The sequence below is a fragment of the Scyliorhinus torazame genome, chromosome 17 (assembly GCF_047496885.1).
Source record: "Scyliorhinus torazame isolate Kashiwa2021f chromosome 17, sScyTor2.1, whole genome shotgun sequence".
NCBI lineage: Eukaryota > Metazoa > Chordata > Chondrichthyes > Carcharhiniformes > Scyliorhinidae > Scyliorhinus > Scyliorhinus torazame.
Window position 1 is genome coordinate 190054551 of NC_092723.1, and position 20417 is coordinate 190074967.

Consider the following 20417-nt stretch of genomic DNA (forward strand, 5'->3'; position numbering starts at 1 on the left):
AGTGTCTTTAAGACCGAGATAGATAGGTTCTTGATTAACAAGGGGATCAGGGGTTATGGGGCAAAGGTGGATAAGAAAAATAGCAGCCATGATTGAATGGCGGAGCAGACTCGATGGGCCGAGTGGACTAATTCTGCTCCTATGTCTTATGGTAATTCAGGATGAGGTTTATACAAGCTCTGAAAGTCTGCACTTTATTAGTAATCTCTGGTTTCACTATTGTAACTGCAATTTGGCATTAACAAAAAACTTACTGCATACAAAGCATTCTAGTGTTTTAATTATTAAAACTTTCATTTCTCACTTACTTTCAGTATAAAGTACACATGCACCAGATTGAATCTCATTGCAAACGGAAAATACTGTTTAAATCACGTCCAGTACAAACTACACTTGAAATAATTGTCGATTGCCGCACCAATTTACAATACATCTTTTCTATTGGATAATATGGAACACACAAACTATTAAAAATACTAAAGTTACATCTCCTGTTTCAATTAACTCACCTCCACTAATGATATAAATGACTGACGCTGTTGTAATAAAGCTGATCAGGTTCTTCCCCATCTCCGCCAGGGAGTTTCAATGAAATGTTGGTGTTGCAGAAATGAAGCAATATTGTAAGTTACACATTGCCACAATTTATTAAATGTAATGCAATCCCTATATGTACATCAACACAAAAATGCTGCAGGACCATTCTGCTGCTACTTTCATCTAAAGACTTAGGCTTTAAAAGAAAAAGGTATTTGTATGTACACCCAACAAGCTTCACTGTACACTCTATATAAAAAGTTGTCAGTTTAGAATAAATTTGTATTTAATTGGGCTTTGACCAGCTCCTAATCATCTTACTCCCGCAGTCTCCATTGCTCGTGTTGAATTGTGTCCATCAAGAGCTGCTGGAATTTGCTAATGATTTCAATAGTTTTGCCTTCACCAAAGATGTCTTCCTACATAACTTGGGGGAGCAGATGGGATCTGAAAAATAATTGAAAAATTATAGGCATAGTTGAAAGTTAATTTTGGTTCAGTGATAACAATTTTGTTTTTAAAAGAAAAAAGTATGTCATGTAGCCAAATGTAGTTACAACTCAGAATGTAATTTAGTTAGGAGCATCTACAGTTACATAAATGTAATTAAAGATAATATCTGGAGCAAATATTGAACTGCACTGGGACAGATTTTTCTGTCAAAATAACTGAGACTATAAATGGCAGAAACATTTCAGGCAAGGGAAAAATCCTAAAGTTGCACCGTTAGCTTTGTAAGTGTGACATTTTTCTGTCAGCACTGACCTGCATTAAATGTTAGGATTTTGCTGTTTATGTACCATCATTAAGAACCATACCCATCAGAGATATTTAGGACTAGTAGTTACAATGAAAGGAGAATAATTAGGTGGTTATTTCTGACCAGCACAGACACGATGGGCGGAACGGCCGCTGTGACTAAGAATATGATAAATGTTCATTACTGCAAACTTACGGCACTATTACAAGTACCGAGTCTCATTGCTTCAGGTTTTAAAAAAGGGGGACATTTTAAATTTGTCAAGTTTAACATTTTTCTTGTTTTCCCTTTTGGTCACTTATTTTGCGGTCCTTTAATCCAGTTTTGGTCCCCTTATTGAGGAACGATGTAGTGGGATTGGAGGCAGTTCAGAGGAGGTTCACTAGGTTGATTCCAGAGGTGAGGGATTTGTCGTATGAGGCGAGATTGAACAGTTTAGGCCTATACTCTCTCGAGTTTAGAAGAATGAGGGGAGATCTAATTGAGATATACAAGTTGCTAAAAGGTCTGGATAAAGTAGACGTGGAGCAGGTGCTTCCTCTTGTGGGGCATTGTAAAACGAGGAGGTCATAGCCTCAGGATAAGAGGTATATATATTAGAGGACGGATGGGAGCCAGGCCCTGGCAGGGTGGACAAGACAGCAGACATCAATAACAGAGACAGGATAGTTTGTACATAGGGATGCATAGTTACCACTAAGATTCTAGCAACTACATCTTTGTGTTCTATGTGCACCATCATCATCATCGAGGAAGTAACAGAACACACAGCACCAGACGTGTTGAAAATCTCAATGTAACCGCAACAAGACAAAACACGTGGCACGAAGCCGGACGAATGACCACTCCACCAACCTGGGTGGGCCAAGGGGCTGCAACGCCACGCAGGATGGTGAAGTGCGAGATGCATGGGCTTAAGGTACCACACTGACTTAAAGTCTCGGGAAATTTGGACACAATCTGGCATGCAATCGAGCAGCAGTTTGAGTTTTTTCTTTCGGCCCGTGGCCTACAGGGGCTGCCTGATAAAAGGCGCGTTGCATTGCTGCTAACGAGAGCTGGGTTTCAAATGCTTCAACTGTACAATTCGTACGGCTTTGAGAAAGGTGAGCATACCTACAAGGAGGTGATTGAACACTTTGATGGCCACTGCTCCCCGAAAAGCAATGAGACTTTTGAGAGATTGTATTCCGGTCTCACGCCAAGAAAGACAAAGAATCCTTTGACAGTTTTGTTATGGATCAGCGCTTAAAGGCCCAGACGTGCAATTTTGGACAGTTGCAATCCTCAATGATCCGAGACCAGGTCGTATATGGGATGAGCTGCGAGAACAACTGTTAAAGAAGGACAACCTCACGCTGGATGCTGCTATCAGGATGTGCCAGGCAAGCGAGTTCTCTGTGCAACATATCGGGGCCTCCCGCAAACTCAATGCTGATACTGATCCAAGGATTCTGGCACTAAAAATGCTGCGATGCAGAGCAGCAAAAAATGTGGTCTTGATGTTGGCAGCCATTTTGAGTGCTATGGTATGCAGCCAGACGCACAACGTGGTCTCGAGGCAGACGGCCATTTTGAGAGCACTGGTGAAAGAAGCGTGCTTGTGATGGGGTGGCCATTTTGATCAGACAGCACGTGATCTCACAGGGGGCAGCCATTTTGAACATCACAATAAACGTGGCCTCCATAGGGGTGGCCATTTTGGACAGCAGAGCCCATCCGCCATTTTGTGCCCGAGCTATGGCAACGTACACTCGCTGAAAAGATGGCCGGCGTTTAACAAGAACTAATACTGGTGTGGCAGGAAGGGGCACTTTGCTCCGTGTTGCACAGTTGATCGGGCAGAGGAATCCGAAGCAGGCCAAATGAGTTGATCACTGACCTGCTGTGAACGTGGTTACAAGACATGACCCGAGCGTTTTGGCCGGTCTTGGCCAAGAAGTGACATGCACCGTCTGCAATCACAGTGAGGCACAGGTGGGGACCATCGAGGACAGGTGGATGAACCCAGTAATGCTAAATGGAACGGTCATCAAACGCAAGCTTGGTACGGGAGTGAGGGCCAACCTGGTTCCGCTCTCGATGGTGCGGCAGCTCAAGATAATATCTCACATTGATCCGGCAGGCATCATTCTAAAGCGTCAGATTGTGACTGTGGGAGAATGTTAAGCTGGATGTCACCATTAAGAAGGTAACCCACAGAATACGGTTCTCTGTCATAGCGGCGGAGAGTGAATCACTCATCGGCGTGCAGGCCTGTGAACAGCTCGGGCTCATCAGAGGGTTATACGCTGCAGATTGCATGGAGCCATTCCCATGGCACATCCGGAGGTTTTTCAGGGGTTTGGCACCCTACCGTTCACCTACAGTATACAACTGAAGGAAGATAAGAGACCAGTGGTGCATGCCCGCTGAGGGAGACTCGAGGCCGAGCTGCAGTGGATGACAACCCTGGGTGTCATCAGGCACATGGAAAAGCCCACGGACTGGATGTACTCAAGATAGTCTGTGTAAAAAACGGAACGGGGACCTGAGAATTCCAATGGACCCCAAAGACCTCAATAAGAGCAGCAAAAGAGAGCACTATCCCATCCCAAAAAGCAACTACATCTTCGTGTTCCATGTGTACCTTTATCATCAAGGAAGTAACAGAACACAACAGCCTCCACATCTTTCCTCAAATAAGGAGACCAAAACTGGACATAATACTCCAGATGTGGTCTCACCAACACCCTATACAATTGCAAAAATAAGTCTCTACTTTCATACTCCAGTTCTTTTGCAATAAACACTAACATTCCATTTGTCTTTTTAATTACAGGCTGTACCTCCAAACCCACTTTCTGTGATTCATGAACAAGCCACCCAGTTCCCTCTGCCCAGTTCCCTCTGCCCAGTTCCCTCTGCCCAGTTCCCTCTGCCCAGTTCCCTCTGCCCAGTTCCCTCTGCCCAGTTCCCTCTGCCCAGTTCCCTCTGCCCAGTTCCCTCTGCCCAGTTCCCTCTGCCCAGTTCCCTCTGCCCAGACACATTTTCAATCTGCTTTCCATTTAGAGAATAATTTGTTTGACTATTTTTTTCAGTCAAAATGGATAACCTCACACTTATCTACATTAAACTCATCGCCAAATGTTGGCCCAATCTCCTAGCCTATCTCTAACCATCTGTGAAATCTTTATTTCCTCTTCACTGCCTGTGATTTTGCTGTTACACTATCACCGCTTGAAGATCATTTATACAGATTGTAAAAGTTGAGGTCTGGGGACTGACCCCTGCGTCACCCCACTAGTTACAGTTCACCAGCCAGGGAAGGACCCATTTAACCCAACCCTCTGCTTTCTGTCAGTCAGCCAATCCTCAATCCAATCTAGTATGTACCCAATGCCCTGCGATCTCACCTTCTGGATCAGTCTTTTATGCGGCTCCTTTTCAAATGCCTTCTGGAAGTTTAGATATACCACATCCACAGGTTCCCCATTATCCATCTTGCTGGTTACGTCCTCAAAGAACTCGAGCAAGTTTGTCAAGCATGACTTACCCTTGCTGACAACGGGGGAATTGAGCTTTGTCTTTCCAAATGTTCAGTCATCTCCTCCTTCCCCACCACAGAGGTCAAGCTAACCGATCTAGTTTCCTACTTTTTGCCCCTCTCCCTTTTTGAATAGGGGCATCACATTAGCCTGTTTCCAATCCACCAGGACCTCTTCAGAATCTAGGGAATTCTGAAATATCATAACCAGTGCATCCACTATCTCCGCTGTCACCTTCTTTAATGCCCTAGAGTGCAGGCCATCAGGTCCCGGAGACTTATCTACCTTTAATCCCATCAGTTTATTCAATACCGTCTCCCCAGTGACTGCATTAACTAAAGTTCTTGGAAAATATTTATTATCCTTTACCGTGAAGACAGAGGCAAAATATTGGTTCAGTGTCTCCGTCATCTCAGTACCTCACCAGTATCACCCTCAGAAGGGCCAACATTTACTTTAGCTATTCTCTTCCTCTTTATATACTTATAGAAGCTTTGGTGTCAGTGTTTATGTTTTATGCTAGTTTCTTTTCATAGTTCATCTTAGCTTTATTGATTTTATTTTCATTAACCTTTTGCTGAACCTTAACCTTCTCCCAATCCCAAGTGTGTATATTATATATAAACACACATTCAGCTGGAGTACTTTATAAAATTCATTTATTTGTGCTTTTCAAAGTGGACAACTGTTGAACTGAGAAATTTCCAGCTGGTCACAGGTTGCCCTGCGGACAACGGGTCTGCTCCAGACAACTTTGAACAAAAACAAGCCTTTACAGGTCTTAAAAGTTGAATATGGTAGCCATCACAAAGGAGAAAGTGCTAGAGAAACTAAGAGGTCTAAAAATTGATAAATCTCCAGGCCCAGATGGGCTACATCCTAGAGTTCTAAAGGAGATAGCTGAAGAAATAGTGGAGGCGTTAGTTATGATCTTTCAAAAGTCACTGGAGTCAGGGAAAGTCCCAGAGGATTGGAAAATCGCTGTTGTAACCCCCCTGTTCAAGAAGGGAACAAGGAAAAAGATGGAAAATTATAGGCCAATTAGCCTAACCTCAGTTGTTGGCAAGATTCTAGAATCCATCACTAAGGATGAGATTTCTAAATTCTTGGAAGTGCAGGGTCGGATTAGGACAAGTCAGCATGGATTTAGTAAGGGGAGGTCGTGCCTGACAAACCTGTTAGAGTTCTTTGAAGGGATAACAAATAGGTTAGACCAAGGAGAGCCAATGGATGTTATCTATCTTGACTTCCAAAAGGCCTTTGATAAGGTGCCTCACGGGAGACTGCTGAGTAAAATAAGGGCCCATGGTATTCGAGACAAGGTACTAACATGGATTGACGATTGGCTGTCAGGCAGAAGGCCGAGAGTTGGGATAAAAGGTTCTTTTTCGGAATGGCAACCGGTGACGAGTGGTGTCCCGCAGGGTTCAGTGTTGGGGCCACAGCTGTTCTCTTTATATATTAACGATCTAGATGACGGGACTGGGGGCATTCTGGCTAAGTTTGCCGATGATACAAAGATAGGTGGAGGGGCAGGTAGTATGGAGGAGGTGGGGAGGCTGCAGAAAGATTTAGACAGTTTAGGAGAGTGGTCCAAGAAATGGCTGATGAAATTCAACATGGGCAAGTGCGAGGTCTTGCACTTTGGAAAAAAGAATAGAGGCATGGACTATTTTCTAAATGGTGACAAAATTCATAATGCTGAAGTGCAAAGGGACTTGGGAGTCCTAGTCCAGGATTCTCTAAAGGTAAACTTGCAGGTTGAGTCCGTAATTAAGAAAGCAAATGCAATGTTGTCATTCATCTCAAGAGGCTTGGAATATAAAAGCAGGGATGTACTTCTGAAGCTTTAAAAAGCATTAGTTAGGCCCCATTTAGAATACTGTGAGCAATTTTGGGCCCCACACCTCAGGAAGGACATACTGGCACTGGAGTGGGTCCAGCGGAGATTCACACGGATGATCCCAGGAATGGTAGGCCTAACATACGATGAACGTCCGAGGATCCTGGGATTATATTCATTGGAGTTTAGGAGGTTGAGGGGAGATCTAATAGAAACTTACAAGATAATGAATGGCTTAGATAGGGTGGACGTAGGGAAGTTGTTTCCATTAGCAGGGGAGACTAGGACCCGGGGGCACAGCCTTAGAATAAAAGGGAGTCACTTTAGAACAGAGATGAGGAGAAATTTCTTCAGCCAGAGAGTGGTGGGTCTGTGGAATTCATTGCCACAGAGGGCGGTGGAGGCCGGGACGTTGAGTGTCTTTAAGACAGAAGCTGATAAATTCTTGATTTCTCGAGGAATTAAGGGCTATGGAGAGAGAGCGGGTAAATGGAGTTGAAATCAGCCATGATTGAATGGTGGAGTGGACTCGATGGGCCGAATGGCCTTACATCCGCTCCTATGTCTTATGGTCTTAAACTCCCATAATGGTGCAATGGCCCAAGCATAAACTGTTCTAACACATTGGTTTAAACAAGAGGGAAAACTAGTGTCTCCCAGAACAAAAAGAATTTGAAGTCCAGTTAAAGACTTGAAGATTCCAGCCATCCATCAATGTGGGAGGAATGTCACATAACCACCCCACAAGCTGCACTGTAATCTTCTCTGTTGCAACTGGACCAGGACAGTGCGGAAACTCTAACAAACCCTGTGCTGTCCACTATCAAACCAATGACAGCAGAAGGAACTCTGCCCTGATCAAACCTGACAACTGTTGGAACGTGAGCCCCCCAGACTCAAATCACTCTACCCATCTTTTCCCATCGTGGAAGTCTCGCTCTGGAAAGAAGGAGCAATTCCACAATCAGCGAACCTCACCTTGGACGCACCCAGAATCCTCTTTATTGTGTGACTGGGATGGGCGGACATTGCTGAACCCTCCCTCGCGTTAGAAAAAATAAACCAACCTGATGTATTTCATCCTATGTAGAGTTTCCTGTGCAAGTTATTCATAGTGAATTGGAACAGTTCCAAAGTTTAAAACTTGGGAAAATACCCCACCATTTATAATAAGGGAGAAATCAATAAAAACACCTTTCTGGATATGGATGTGGAGAGAGCGGGGACATGTCCTGGCTGTGACAGGATTTGACGCCAAATCCACCCCCGTTAATTCATCTTCTTCCTCAATCCTTAAATCTCGTTTGTTGAGGAGATATCGGGCGCGATACTCTCCCAAAATTTCAATGTTAATTTGTGGTGGGTTTTTCAGGGAGTTCCCCACCGCTAATCCAATGACACTTTAGTCACCTTCTTGGGCCCCTGGAGAGTCTCTCACCGGTTTAACCCACACTTAGAATTTGTTTTAGCACAGGGGAGCTGACCTCAGGAGATTGGGCTGCCATTCTGAAAGGGTGCCCCAATCGCTAAATGAGCTTGTGGGTTCGCCACACACCCCACCCTTGGGCAATGTCACCCCCACCCCCACAAGGACACTACCCCCCCCACCCCCACACACACACACAGGACACTACCCCCCCCCCCCCACCCCCACACACACACGGACACTACCCCACGTGCCCCCCCCCCCACTCCGGACACCCCACGAGGGGTCCCTGGAGGCTCCCCCTCTACAGGCCCACCCCCCCAACCCCCTTACAGCACTGCGTCCTCGTGGACCAGCACTGATCGGCACCCAGCTGCAGCCTCCCTGGGGCGGCTGGTGAATTGAGGGAGGCCGGGTTATTCCGGGTAGGGAGGTCTAAAAGTGGGTTCATGACTTACGTCCATGAGCGACATTTGGTCCCGCCCCTTTTAGGCAGAGTTCCAGATCTGACCTCTCCCAGGACTTGGGTGAATCCCGCAAGGCGCGGAGGCTATTAGGATGGATTTTATGCTCTCCACTGACAGGTTTGAAGGTGGGAGAGAGCTTGTTTATTTCAGTAGGTGACCTTGCCACCTACCCAGCTGTCCTTAAGGGGATGTGGGGCAGGACATCTGTGGGGCCCCAGGCCCAGAGGCTGAGGTGAGGGTGACTGTCTTTGGCTGAGTGTGGCATCAAGGAGCCATCGAACCATAGAGTTCCTACAGTGCAGAAGGAGGCTCTTTGGCCCATCGAGCCTGCACTGACCCTTTGAAAGAGCACACTACACATAGGTCCACTCCTCTCCCCCATCCTCGTAATCCCACCTAATCTGCACTATGGGAGGAAACCGGATCACCCGAAGGAAACCCACGCAGACACTGGGAGAAAGTTCAAACTTGACACAGACAGTGACCCAAGCCAGGAATCGAACCCGGGTCCCTGGTGCTGTGAGGCAGCGGTGCTAACCACTGTACCACCGTGCCGTCCCAAGACCTAGCAAAGAACAGGAGTCAATGGGAATCGGGGAAAATTCTCCACTGGTTGGAGTCATACCCGGCACAAAGGAAGATGGTTGTGGTTGTTGGAGGTCAATCATCTCAGCTCCAGGACATCACTGCAGGAGTTCCTCAGGGTAGTGTCCTCGGCCCCAACCACCTTCCGCTGCTTCATCAATGACCTCCCATCATAAGGTCAGAAGTGGGGATGTTTGCAGATGACTGCACAATTCGTGACTCCTCGGCTAATGAAGCCGTCCCTGTCCAAATGCAGCAAGACCCAGACAATATCCAGGCTCGGGGCTGACAAGTGGCAAGTTACATTCACCCCACACAAGTGTCAGGCAATGACCATCTCCAACAAGAGAGGATCTAACCATCACCCCTTGACATTCAATGACATTACCATCGCTGAATCCCCACAATCAACATCCCGGGGGTTACCATTGACCACCAGTCATATTAATACTGTGGCTACCAGAGCAGATCAGAGGCAGTGAATTCTGAGTAACTCACTTCCTGACTCCCATCTACAAGGCACAAGTCACGAGTGTGATTGAATACTTTCCACTTGCCTGGATGGGCGCAGCTCCAACAACGCTCAAGAAGCTCGACACCATCCAGGACAAAGCAGCCCCGCTTGATTGGTACCCAATCCACCATCTTAAACATTCAAACTCTCTACCACCAACGCAGAGTGGCAGCCGTGTGTACCATCTACACGATGCACTACAGGAACTCACCAAGGTTCCTTCAACAGAATCTTCCATACACGGAACGTCAACCTCCCGGAAGGACAGAACACCACCTATCCCGAGGTACATGTGCCAGTGCACAAGTGGACCGACTCCGGACCCTGCACGACGGACTTCATTAAGGCCCGCAATCTGCCCTACTCCATCGAGGAAGTCAGGGCTATCACCAGAGACTGCCAGTGTAAACCGCACTTCTACCGGCCAGACCGTGCACGCCTGGTGAAGGCCTCCCGTCCCTTTGAATGCCTCAGCGTGGACATCAAAGGGCCCCTCCCCTCCACCGACCGCAACACGTATTTTCTCAATGTGTTCGACGAATATTCCAGATTCCCCTTCGCCGTCCCATGCCCCGATATAGAACATAGAACATAGAACATAGAACAATACAGCGCAGTACAGGCCCTTCGGCCCACGATGTTGCACCGAAACAAAAGCCATCGAACCTACACTATGCCATTATCATCCATATGTTTATCCAATAAACTTTTAAATGCCCTCAATGTTGGCGAGTTCACTACTGTAGCAGGTAGGGCATTCCACGGCCTCACTACTCTTTGCGTAAAGAACCTACCTCTGACCTCTGTCCTATATCTATTACCCCTCAGTTTAAAGTTATGTCCCCTCGTGCCAGCCATATCCATCCGCGGGAGAAGGCTCTCACTGTCCACCCTATCCAACCCCCTGATCATTTTGTATGCCTCTATTAAGTCTCCTCTTAACCTTCTTCTCTCCAACGAAAACAACCTCAAGTCCATCAGCCTTTCCTCATAAGATTTTCCCTCCATACCAGGCAACATCCTGGTAAATCTCCTCTGCACCCGCTCCAAAGCCTCCACGTCCTTCCTATAATGCGGTGACCAGAACTGTACGCAATACTCCAAATGCGGCCGTACCAGAGTTATGTACAGCTGCAACCTGACCTCCCGACTCCGGAACTCAATCCCTCTACCAATAAAGGTCAACACTCGATAGGCCTTCTTCACAACCCTATCAACCTGGGTGGCAACTTTCAGGGATCTATGTACATGGACACCTAGATCCCTCTGCTCATCCACACTTTCAAGAACTTTACCATTAGCCAAATATTCCGCATTCCTGTTATTCGTCTGCCACCGTCATCAAAGCCCTCAACACCAGCTTCGCTCTGTTCGGTTTCCCCGCCTACGTCCACAGCGACTGGGGATCCTCATTTATGAGCGATGAGCTGCGCCAGTACCTGCTCAACAGGGGCATTGCCTCGAGCAGGACGACCAGCTACAACCCCCGGGGAAACGGGCAGGTGGAGCGGGAGAATGGGACAGTCAAGAAGGCCATCCAGCTGGCCCTACGGTCCAGAAATCTCCCGGCCTCCCGTTAGCAGGAGGTCCTCCCTGACGCACTTCACTCCATTTGGTTGCTCCTGTGCACGGCGTCTAACGAAACCCCCCATGAACGTCTCCTTGCCTTCCCCAGGAATTCCACCTCCGGGGTTTCGCTCCGAACGTGGCTGGCAGCTCCAGGACCCATCCTCGTCCGCAAGCACGTGCGGCTCCACAAGGTGGATGCGTTGGTTGAGAGGGTACAGCTACTCCACGCAAACCCGCAGTACACCTACGTAGCGTACCCCGACGGCCGCCAAGATACAGTCTCCCTCAGGGACCTGGCACCAGCTGGGTCCCCCCCCCCCCCCCCCCCCCTCTTGCCCCACCCTCCCTTCCCCCAGCGCACCTCACCACAGCCCCCGCTCCAGGACAATCCATCCTCCCCTTGGTCCCACCCAGGGATGTAGAGACGCTCCCGGAGTCACCGACGACCGAGCCGACGCCTGACTCGCCACCAGCACTGCGGCGCTCTCAACGTCGGATCAAGGCGCCCGACCGTCTAAATTTGTAACCTTCGCTGAAATTTTAATGACAGCCTTTATGTAAATAGTTTTCCACCCCCCCGCTGGACTCATTTTTAACAGGGGGTGAATGTGGTAGTCACCACTGTTGTATTATATTGTATATACTGTACTGCATACGAGGGTATTACGGCAAGGCCCATGTACTACAGGTACGGGGGTAGATCCCTGCCTGCTGGCTCCGCCCAGTAGGCGGAGTATAAATGTGCGTGCTCTCTGAATGGCAGCCATTTCTGCTGCTCAAAACCCCTCTGCAGAGCCCCTTCACTCATACTTTATCTTCTCTAATCGCGGGACGTCGTACAGGTCACCCAGCCAAGCCGCTACCCCCGGTGGCGATGCCGACCGCCACTCCAGCAAAATTCGCCACCATGCAATCAGAGAGGCGAAGGCCGCGAACACTCCCGCCCAGAATCTTCCCAATTCTTCGTAACGCCAAAACATCTGTGCGTGATTCGCTGGCCCCCCACCCACACCCCTCTCACTCATCTGCTACCCCCTGAAAGAACCCACTCACTCTCGCCAGAGTCATATGCATCCTATGTACCACCTTAAACTGTATCAGGCTCATCCTTGCACATCCCGCTTACCCTGCACAATACCTCACTCCATACTCCCCAGTTGATCTCCCCTTTCTCCTTGATCTTCACCACCCGCCCGCCTCCCTGCTCCCCCAGCCACTTGTATATATCCCCAATTCTTCCCTCCCCTTCCACATCTGGAAGCAGCAGTCGCTCCAGCAGGGTGTATCCCGGCAACCTAGGGTACTCCCTCCAGACCTTTCGCGCAAAGTCCCTAACCTGCAGATACCTGAACTCACTCCCCCTCGACAGCTCTACCCTCTGCCTTAGCTCCTCCAGACTGGCGAACCCTTCCTCCAAATACCGATCCCTCACCTTGACCAGCCCCACTTCCCTCCACCTCCTGTATACACTATCCATTCCCCCCGGCTCAAACCCATGATTCCCGCACAGCGGCGTTAGCACCGACATCCCTTCCACCCTAAAATGCCTCCTCAACTGATTCCATATCTTCACTGTGGACTGCACCACCGGGCTCCTTGAATACCTACTCGGAGCCATTGGCACCATAGTCCTCAAACTAGACCCCTTACAAGGTTCCTCCTCCATCCTAACCCCCCCCCCCCCCCCCGCTGCCTCTGCCTCTGTAGCAGTGTCCTCCCCACCCTCGGCACCTTCCCCGCTCATACAAAGTCAGAAATGATCAAGTCCACTTTCTGAAAGAAGGCCTTTGGTATTAAGATCGGGAGAGCTTGAAAGATAAACATGAACCGCGGCAAAATATTCATTTTCACCACTTGGACCCTCCCTGCCAGTGTATCCCACCCAAGATCCTCCCCCAGCTACGTTAAGTTCCACTTATGGAGCCTCGTCCATTCCCAAATACCAAAACCTATCCCTTGCTACCGTAAATGGCATCCCCCCCTAAATTAGCCCGCTCTGCCAGCTCATTAACCAGGAATACCTCGCTTTTCCTGCTCAATGTTCCGGGCTACAGATGCTATAGAAAGGATAGAACAGGAGGTAAGAGAGGAGGGGGAGTGGCGTTTTTGATTAGGGAGAACATCACGGCAGTACTTAGAGGGGATATATCCGAGGGTTCGCCCACTGAGTCTATATGGGTGGAACTGAAAAATAAGAAGGGAGAGATCACCTTGGTAGGACTGTACTACAGGCCCCCAAATAGTCAGCGGGAAATTGAGGAGCAAATATGTAAGGAGATTACAGATAGCTGCAAGAATAATAGGGTGGTAGTAGTAGGGGACTTTAACTTTCCCAACATTGACTGGGACAGTCATAGCATTAGGGGCTTGGATGGAGGGAAATTTGTTGAGTGTATTCAGGAGGAATTTCTCATTCAGTATGTGGATGGACCGACTAGAGAGGGGGCAAAACTTGACCTCGTCTTGGGAAATAAGGAAGGGCAAGTGATAGAAGTGCTAGTGAGGGATCACTTTGGGACAAGTGACCATAATTCCATTAGTTTTAAGATAGCTATGGAGAATGATAGGTCTGGCCCAAGAGTTAAAATTCTTAATTGGGGCAAGGCCAATTTTGATGGTATCAGACAGGAACTTGCAGAGGTAGATTGGGGGAGACTATTGGCAGACAAAGGAACGGCTGGTAAATGGGAGGCTTTTAAAAATGTGTTAACCAGGGTGCAGGGTAAGCACATTCCCTTTAGAGTGAAGGGCAAGGCTGGTAGAAGTAGGGAACCCTGGATGACTCGTGATATTGAGACTCTGGTCAAAAAGAAGAAGGAGGCATATGACGTACATAAGCAACTGGGATCAAGTAGATCCCTTGAAGAGTATAGAGATTGTCGAAATAGAGTTAAGAGGGAAATCAGGAGGGCAAAAAGGGGACATGAAATTGCTTTGGCAAATAATGCAAGGGAGAATCCAAAGAGATTCTACAGATACATAAAGGGGAAAAGAGTAACTAGGGACAGAGTAGGGCCTCTTAAGGATCAACAAGGGCATTTATGTACAGAGCCACAAGAGTTGGGTGAGATCCTGAATGAATATTTCTCATCGGTATTCACGGTGGAGAAAGGCATGGATGTTAGGAAACTAAGGGAAATAAATAGTGATGTCTTGAGAAGTGTGCATATTACAGAGGAGGAGGTGCTGGAAGTCTTAAAGCGCATCAAGGTAGATAAATCCCCGGGACCTGATGAAATGTATCCCAGGATGTTGTGGGAGGCTAGGGAGGAAATTGCGGGTCCCCTAACCGAGATATTTGAATCATCGGCAGCCACAGGTGAGGTGCCTGAAGATTGGAGAGTGGCGAATGTTGTGCCCTTGTTTAAGAAGGGCAGCAGGGAAAAGCCTGGGAACTACAGACCGGTGAGCCTAACGTCTGTAGTAGGTAAGTTGCTAGAAGGTATTCTGAGAGACAGGATCTACAAGCATTTAGAGAGGCAAGGACTGATTCGGGGCAGTCAGCATGGCTTTGTGCGTGGAAAATCATGTCTCACAAATTTGATTGAGTTTTTTGAGGGAGTGACCAAGAAGGTAGATGAGGGCAGTGCAGTAGACGTTGTCTACATGGACTTTAGCAAAGCCTTTGACAAGGTACCGCATGGTAGGTTGTTGCAGAAGGTTAAAGCTCACGGGATCCAGGGTGAGGTTGCCAATTGGATTCAAAATTGGCTGGACGACAGAAGGCAGAGGGTGGTTGTAGAGGGTTGTTTTTCAAACTGGAGGCCTGTGACCAGTGGTGTGCCTCAGGGATCGGTGCTGAGTCCACTGTTATTTGTGATTTATATTAATGATTTGGATGAGAATTTAGGAGGCATGGTTAGTAAGTTTGCAGATGACACCAAGATTGGTGGCATAGTGGATAGTGAAGAAGGTTATCTAGGATTGCAACGGGATCTTGATCAATTAGGCCAGTGGGCCGACGAATGGCAGATGGAGTTTAATTTAGATAAATGTGAGGTGATGCATTTTGGCAGATCGAATCAGGCCAGGACCTACTCAGTTAATGGTATGGCGCAGGGGAGAGTTATAGAACAAAGAGATCTAGGAGTACAGGTTCATAGCTCCTTGAAGGTGGAGTCGCAGGTGGACAGGGTGGTGAAGAAGGCATTCGGCATGCTTGGTTTCATTGGTCAGAACATTGAATATAGGAGTTGGGACGTCTTGTTGAAGTTGTACAAGACATTGGTACGGCCACACTTGGAATACTGTGTGCAGTTCTGGTCACCCTATTATAGAAAGGATATTATTAAACTAGAAAGAGTGCAGAAAAGATTTACTAGGATGTTGCCGGGACTTGATGGTTTGAGTTATAAGGAGAGGCTGGATAGACTGGGACTTTTTTCCCTGGAGCGTAGGAGGCTTAGGGGTGATCTTATAGAGGTCTATAAAATAATGAGGGGCATAAATAAGGTAGATAGTCAACATCTTTTCCCAAAGGTAGGGGAGTCTAAAACTAGAGGGCATAGGTTTAAGGTGAGAGGGGAGAGATTCAGAAGGGCCCAGAGGGGCAATTTCTTCACTCAGAGGGTAGTGAGTGTCTGGAATGGGCTGCCAGAGGTAGTAGTAGAAGCGGGTACAATTGTGTCTTTCAAAAAGCATTTAGATGGTTACATGGGTAAGATGGGTATAGAGGGTTATGGGCCAAGTGCGGGCAACTGGGACTAGCTTAATGGTAAAAAACTGGGCGGCATGGACTGGTTGGGCCGAAGGGCCTGTTTCCATGCTGTAAACTTCTATGATTCTATGATTCTATGATTTCCCAACATTCAGCTTGTACCCAGAGAACCCTCTACACCTCCCCAGCAGGTCCATAATCCTTCCCATACTCTCCAATGGATCCGAGACATACAGCAAGAGATCATCGGCATCGAGCAACACCGGATGCTCCCTCCATCACTAAAAGCCATGTGTTAGTATCGTACACAGACTGAAAAGATCATTGTCTTTTTGAAATAATTTGCTTTTACCCAATAACTATCCAGATATTGTAATTACAAAAATGCTGCTGCAGAAATGTAACTTTAAAAGATGGTTTTGTTGATATCCTTTTATAATCAACTCACAATTAATTTATTTTTAAATTAAAAACACACCATCTAAACAGAAGTAAAATTCAAAGTTCAGCAAATTGATTTGTTTAAAACTTACATTTCCACCATTAAGGACGACTGCCATTTCAGTGGGTTGGTAAACATTACTCCGAAGTTGAATGTTGGGTCTATTTCCCACACTCCCATTGCGAAATCCAGATTTATAGGCTATGTGGTGGGACAAGAAAATACAGGAAGAGATGGATTTCCAGTGATATAAAATCCACAACACTCCAAATACAGTTCAAACATTTCCAATTATTGTTTTCTGCTTTGTGGAGAAACACCATGCAAGATAATATTTTTAGTCAAAATCTCACTGAATTAACAGACCAAATATGTTGGCTTATATCAATTTTATAACAATACAGTACCAAAAATATTTTCTACTTATTAAGTCTATATAATCTCTCCAGCTATTATCTTTAAAAAACATTCAATAGAACATAGAACATACAGTGCAGAAGGTGGCCATTCGGCCCATCGAGTCTGCACCGACCCACTTAAGCCCCCACTTCCACCCTATCCCCGTAACCCAATAACCCCTCCTAACCTTTTTGGTCACTGAGGACTGTTTTATCACGGCCAACCCACCTAACCTGCACATCTTTGGACTGTGGGAGGAAACCGGAGCACCCGGAGGAAACCCACGCAGACACGGGGAGAACGTGCAGACTCCGCACAGACAGTGACCCAGTGGGGAATCAAACCTGGGACCCTGGCGCTGCGAAGCCGCAGTGCTAACCACTGTGCTACCGTGCTAACCCTAATAGTACCCAGATATCACAACTTTTTTGGTAATAATGGATGGGGTTAACTCCCGTTCACTGTATGCAGTCCACAGAAATGCAAGCATTCCTTTTGGTTGGGAAGTAGGTGGAGGAAAGAATAAGGAAAATAATACAGCAAAATATTTAAAAAACCCAGCTTAACAATATATAATCAACAAATCAAATGTAACTTTTGCTAACCTGCCCCAGATTCATCGAGGGAGAAAGCCTTATTTTCCATATAAGTACGTGGAAGTTGCAAATCCTCGTCAAAGTTAGTCTCACGTATTCTTGGTGGAACAGCGTCGAAGTAATCTGGTGTGTTTTGTTTAGATGGGATAATTGAACAATGGACTTCTGGGATAGCATGACAGATAAGAAAGACCCACCCATTCGTAACGAGTGCAATGGAGAGGGCTGGGTCATCCCACAAGGGTTGTTTCTTCAGTTCTCGGTTGCCATATAGATACATGGCAATCCATGCAACCCAAACGAAGATGGAAAAGAACATGGTCACAATAACGCAGGCCCCATTCTTCTTCCATTTCTTGTACTTCCCGCACAGGGTGAAGAAAGACAGCAACATGGTGACAGCCATCAAGAACATGACATAAATCGATGCCATGACAAAATCCATCTGCTCATATTTGCAAGCTGATTTCTCATCTCTGACAACAGTTAGGATTAACCATTCCACAGCAATTATAACTTGGACTAGCATGAGACAGACTGCAATGCCAGCCAACAGCCACCCTGATGGGCCTTTGCCATGCTGGAGCAGCTGACGTAGTCTCCATGCCTGCGCCAACAAACAGGAAAAGCAAAGTGCAAACAGAACTCCCCATAAGAATCTTCTTGTGGGGCATGTTCGTTCGTCTTCTGGTATAATAAATGCAAATGATAGTCCAAACAGCCCCAGTGTCCCAAACAAGAACAGGAACTGGATTCCCAAAGAACTTTTCTTTTCTTTGTCTTTAATGAACGGTAACTTCACCAGCAGAATCAGCATCAGTAAAAATGCAGTTAGCACTCCAGCTCCCGCTACTGCCTCCACAATGATTCCCCAGATTACATCCAGACTGCACAGGTTCAGGTAGTGAGGAAGGAGATTTAACCCACAGCCTCTGTCTGGAATAGGATTGCTCGCGTTCTGAGAAGATCCGTAATTAATCACCGAGAGAAGAATAAATGAAGCAGCCGGAAGTATTTTCATATTGGCCAAAATAAATGCTGCAATAGAAAGAGGAGAGAAAACACATTAGCTCAAAACATGACTGCATCTCGGTGCTGGTTTGTACATGTTTATTATTTGTTACATTCAAATTTGACAACATTCCATAATTATTGAAACAGAATCAGACAAACAATTCTCACCGTCAGTTATTTGACATAGAAATTAAATGATTGGGACTGAATAGCTGTGCATCAGGGAGTTTAAAACCTTTCATTTTGTACTGACGAAAAGTCAATTTCAGAAAACACAAAGGGAGTCCGAGCAAGGGGACATTTTTAAGTTAGGAATTGCACCATTTCCTCTTTTACAGAGGAAGCAATTTGCCTTTTTAATTCTGGAGAAAGTTGATCAGAAATGGAAAAGGTTACAATTTAAACCAATGAAGATATTTGTAAATTATTGTCATTATAATAGACACATAAAATAATCAAATATTTACCAAGAAATGAGTCACTATTTAGCTGCAAAATATTTTAAATTTATAATAGTCTTCATCAATTTTCATTTCTAAATATTCTCACCACAAGTTCCTTCCAAATCTAATGCAATGATACAGGACATGGGATGGGCCTGAATCATCAGCCCATCAACAGAACAGCGAAAGGAGGAAAGAAACAATAAAATGCACCACGAGAGGGAGGAACTTACACAAAAACTGTTCCGTCAGTCAAGCTTGTGACTTCTCCTACCCTTGGAATGATTACAAGTGTCAGATTGAAGGCACGGCTCAGAGATTTGATAAGAAATAAATGTGTTTGTTGTGAAGTACACATGTTTCAATGGAAATGAGGTTCGAGAGGTTTAACACTTGAAAATTAACTTGTGCTCGTTCCAATATTGATGTGTTTTTGAAAAGGCGAACAAAAGCTTCGAGTAATTGAAGAACAAAGAACATTTCAGAAAGGAACAGGCCCTTCGGCCCATCAAGCCTGCCCCGATCCAGGGGGGGCAATTCTCTGATATGGAGGCCAAGTGTTCGCGCCATCGTGAACGCCGTCGCGAACAGGGGCCGGGCACGACCTATGGGCCAGCATGGCGCTGGAGCGGTTCACACCGCTCCAGCATCCTTACCGCCGCGCCAACCCGCGCATGTGCAGTCGGGGCAGCCCAATCCTGCGCATGCGCGGGGAATGTCTTACGCACGCCGGCCCCTCACCAACATGGCGCCGGTGTTCTGGGGCCACGCGCGGAAGGAGGTCGGCCGGGGGGGGGGGAGATAGGAAAGAGGCCGGCCCGCCACTCGGTGGGCCCGATCGCGGGCCAGACCCCATCGGAGGCCACCCTGGTGAAGGAGCCCCCCGCCCTCCCAGCGTTCCCGCAGAGTTCCCAATGGCAGCGACAGGGGTGGACGGCGGCGTCGGGAACCTGTCGTGTCGTAGCGGCCGCTCGGCCCATCCGGCCGGAGAATCGCAGCTCGCCGGTTCTCCGAGCGGCCCGGTGCGAATCGCGCGCCGCTGGTTTCCGGGGGGGTGGGAGAATCACGTGCGGGGGTCGGGGTGGCGTGGCGCGATTAGTGTGCCACCCCGGCGATTCTCCCACCCGGCGTGGGGGGGGGGGGGGGGGGGGGGAGTAGCGCCCCAGATTCTTATTTAGACTGACTACTTATTGTCCAAATGATCTGTATCCCTCCAGTCCCCGCCCACTCACCTGTCTATCAAAATACATCTTAGACGTTGCTATCATGCCCGCTATTGAAGGCTGGGAGAAGATTAATTAATATATCACCTATACTGTTTACAATGAGGAACTGTTCATCTGAGGAAGGAGCAGTGCTCCGAAAGCTAGTGATTTGAAACAAACTGTTGGACTTTAACCTGGTGTTGTAAGACTTCTTACTGTTTACAATGGTCAGTAAATCAAACAAACATTTCTCAGAATCTCTAACATCCCTGCATTTATTTAAATTAGTAATTTCCTGAATGTTTATGAAATAGGATGCAAAAGCTGAACTGTTAAAAACAGAATTGTACGATCTGTACATAACGTACAAGGTAATGCGCTAGTTACATAATCATTTTCCTTACATATTAACATATACCAAAAACAACCTATT

General features: G+C 47.1%; 1 protein-coding gene across 2 annotated transcripts in view; it reads right to left on the reverse strand.

Moving 5' to 3' along the window:
- Nucleotides 1-262: 262 nt before the first annotated feature.
- The window catches only part of gprc5ba (G protein-coupled receptor, class C, group 5, member Ba), a 43710-nt gene continuing 23555 nt past the window's right edge, over nt 263-20417 (reverse strand). For both annotated transcript variants that reach the window (XM_072481893.1, XM_072481892.1), the window contains exons 2-4: nt 17332-18360; nt 16419-16528; nt 263-984 (exon numbers count right to left, since the gene is read on the reverse strand). In XM_072481893.1, the coding sequence (XP_072337994.1) occupies nt 940-984; nt 16419-16528; nt 17332-18343 (1167 nt within the window). In that variant the 5' untranslated portion in view covers nt 18344-18360 and the 3' untranslated portion in view covers nt 263-939. The remainder of the gene's footprint in view (nt 985-16418; nt 16529-17331; nt 18361-20417) is intronic.